General features: G+C 41.6%; 1 protein-coding gene across 1 annotated transcript; it reads left to right on the forward strand.

Moving 5' to 3' along the window:
- Positions 1-881: 881 nt before the first annotated feature.
- LOC123441034 (NAD(P)H-quinone oxidoreductase subunit O, chloroplastic) lies at positions 882-2,417 on the forward strand. The gene is made up of 6 exons (XM_045117562.1): positions 882-1,236; positions 1,355-1,410; positions 1,629-1,694; positions 1,775-1,819; positions 1,971-2,030; positions 2,235-2,417. Exons 1-6 carry the CDS (start codon positions 1,026-1,028, stop codon positions 2,262-2,264), a joined length of 468 nt encoding a protein of 155 aa, XP_044973497.1. The 5' UTR covers positions 882-1,025; the 3' UTR covers positions 2,265-2,417.
- The last annotated feature ends 461 nt before the right edge of the window (positions 2,418-2,878 follow it).

Raw genomic sequence — 2,878 nt, forward strand, 5'->3', positions numbered from 1 at the left:
CTTGGGGATATTGAGATTATTTGCATATATTTTTTCTCCTTTGGGAATAAGACTGGTCATAGTGGGGGATTTTCTTAACACAATACAATCAAAATCACTCATACATATGAGCATACACTCATTTATATAAACGCACACACGTACGTTCCATCTTTATGAGAACCTCAAAAGGGCTGAACAAACATAGTATCTTGAGATTGACAAAGTCATCACATGTGCCTCGTAGTCAATGTGAAAGTCTCTTTCCACCGAACGAACATTGTCAGAAAGACTAAACTAAATTCAGAAAAATGCGAGCATCAATGTTAAGTATAGGACTTGAACCCTGGTGGGCTTGGGATACCACTAGTCATCCAACCACATGTTAGTTCGCATAGTGACAGTAACTTAGCTAGTAACATGAATGACACCAACATAAATTTGCTTACATAACAAGTAGTTAATGAGAGAAGAAATGTTTATGATAACATAATATGTTATCGTAATATAACACACCCCAAAATAAAATAAGTCAACTACAAAGAAACGACAAATCCCAATTATGGATAAATAAGAACCAAAACTACTCGGAGCATACCATCCATCGTAAGCATCTCAATGCGACGTGGCAATATCCGAAAGCCCTAAGAAATGCATGGAAAAGAAGGTTAGATTGACCCCGAAAAAAGTGATCAAAAATGAATTTGGTCTAAAGTTTCAGGATATGTCCGATGAAATTTTTTACCCACCCAATAGTAAAATACCCAGCAAATAAAGCAAAATCGGATCCGCACGGTTGATTTATTTGGATGATGCAGGAGATCCGCTGTCGAGAAACTTGCCAACAAAATGTTCCCGATAAACCAGGCCGGAATTCCGAACGTAACTAGGCCATACTTTCGAGTTCACACATCGACGCACATTTCTGGGCCCAAACACACTGCGGCCTCTAGCTGCTTTCCAATCCAGCCTCAGCTCACCGCCGTGGCCGCCTTATCCGGCGCGCGCGGTGCAGCTTCGTCCCAGTGGAGATTAGAGCCACAGCTATGGAAGCTCTCGCCTCGTCACCGCGGGCTCTCTTCGCCGGCACCGCCTCTCCGGCGACGGCGCTTGCCACGCCAGCAAGATGGACGCCGTCATCGACCAGGCGTGTCAAGGCCGCCGCCGCCGCCGAGCCGGCCGGCGAGGCCAAGCCAGCTGCCGCAGCCGCGTCGCCGGCGCCCAAGAAGATCCTCAAGAAGAAGCCCGTATACTCCAGTAAGACCGATGCTTCGAAATACGTACATTTGTTTATTCAGTTAGAGCTAGAACACGTCGTGCGTGCGTGTCCCTGTTACTTAACTGAACTTGATTTACATCTGTTTCTTCTGTGCAGTGAAGAAAGGACAGATCGTGCGGGTGGAGAAAGAAAAGTACCTGAACAGCATCAATGTGAGTGTGTTTTGGCGTGAGTGCACTCAGGATTTCAATCAAATTTCTACTATTTGTGATAAAAAAATTGCCCTTTTTGTCAGAGCTGGACTGCGGCATGGCTATTTCTGAAATAGAATTCAAAATCCTCTTCACAAGAAATTTCATTTTGATTGTACTAGTGGAGAGTAACTTATTTCGCTGGCCTCTAATGACCTTGTGTGGTTTGCTAATTTCAGTACCTGTCAGTGGGGCACCCACCCTTCTACAAGGGGCTGGACTACATATATGAAGACCGCGGCGAGGCAATTAACTTCGATCTTGTCAATAGGTTATATACCTAGTGCAGGTCTCAGTTTACTAATCACCAAATTATCAAGTGCAGGTTTTGGACATCAGAATCTTCGAAGAAACCGGAGAGTATGCTCTGGTAACTATATTTAGCTGATTTGATCCTTTGTTCTAGTTCACCATTCTTAATTTGTTCCTCCAATTTAGATGGATCTTAATCAATTGTCCATACATGTGCCAAAATCTTGATCAATTTTCTCGTGACTGAATTATGGATCTATTTTATGTAGATCGCGTGGGTCGGGATTCCCACCCCGCCGGCATGGCTCCCAACCTATATGCTCATCAAGGTATGGTCTAACTATTATTAATTATACCCTAATAATTCCAGGCCTAGACATGGTCTACCAGGCAACCATTTCGTTGTTTTCTCCTAATTATACAAAAATAAAAAATATTGAACATCTAGATGGTGAAATTAATACCTCCCTTATGAGAAGGCTCTATAATTTCTTTGGCTTATGTTTATGACTGGAGCTTGTTTCCTTATGCAGTCGGACAAACTCGACTACGAGAGGATATGATCGCTGGATGAGCGGTTGCGAGGGAGGATAATGTTCTGTGCATAAATCTATTCATTATGTGGTGACGCTGTGACATTGCTCCACGGATGCAAAACGAAACAGTTGTGGATGGAAGAAACAATAGTGAAATTGATTCAAAAATGTTTTACTACATCCGATGCATAAGAACCAGTGTTTTAAATAGTGAGCTATGCCAAATAGCCGCAACCCTCCAAATCAGCTATAGCTAGGCTATAGCCTTCTACTTCGTAAGTTTATAACCCTGCTATACCTGGGATATAACCAGCTATTTAAAACTTTGATAAGAAGTGTGGCAGTTTTGAACTAAACCCAGTTCAGAACTTCAACAATTATTTTGGATCAGTTAGTAGTAGTATTTTATTTTGCGCCTTGTCAAGTTTTGAGGTAGTCGACAATCGGATGATGGATCCCACATACTTCCACTTTTAACCTTAATATGCTTGAAATAAGATGCATTTAAATCTGGCTATGTCTAAATAGTTTCAATTTATAGGGTTTTAAATAATTTGTATGGTTCATTTGAATATGTAGATCTAGTAGTCCATTTAAATCGCTACCTTCCTAACTTGTACTATTTTTGTTTATTCAATTAG

The sequence above is a fragment of the Hordeum vulgare genome, chromosome 3H (genome assembly GCF_904849725.1).
Source record: "Hordeum vulgare subsp. vulgare chromosome 3H, MorexV3_pseudomolecules_assembly, whole genome shotgun sequence".
Lineage (NCBI taxonomy): Eukaryota > Viridiplantae > Streptophyta > Magnoliopsida > Poales > Poaceae > Hordeum > Hordeum vulgare.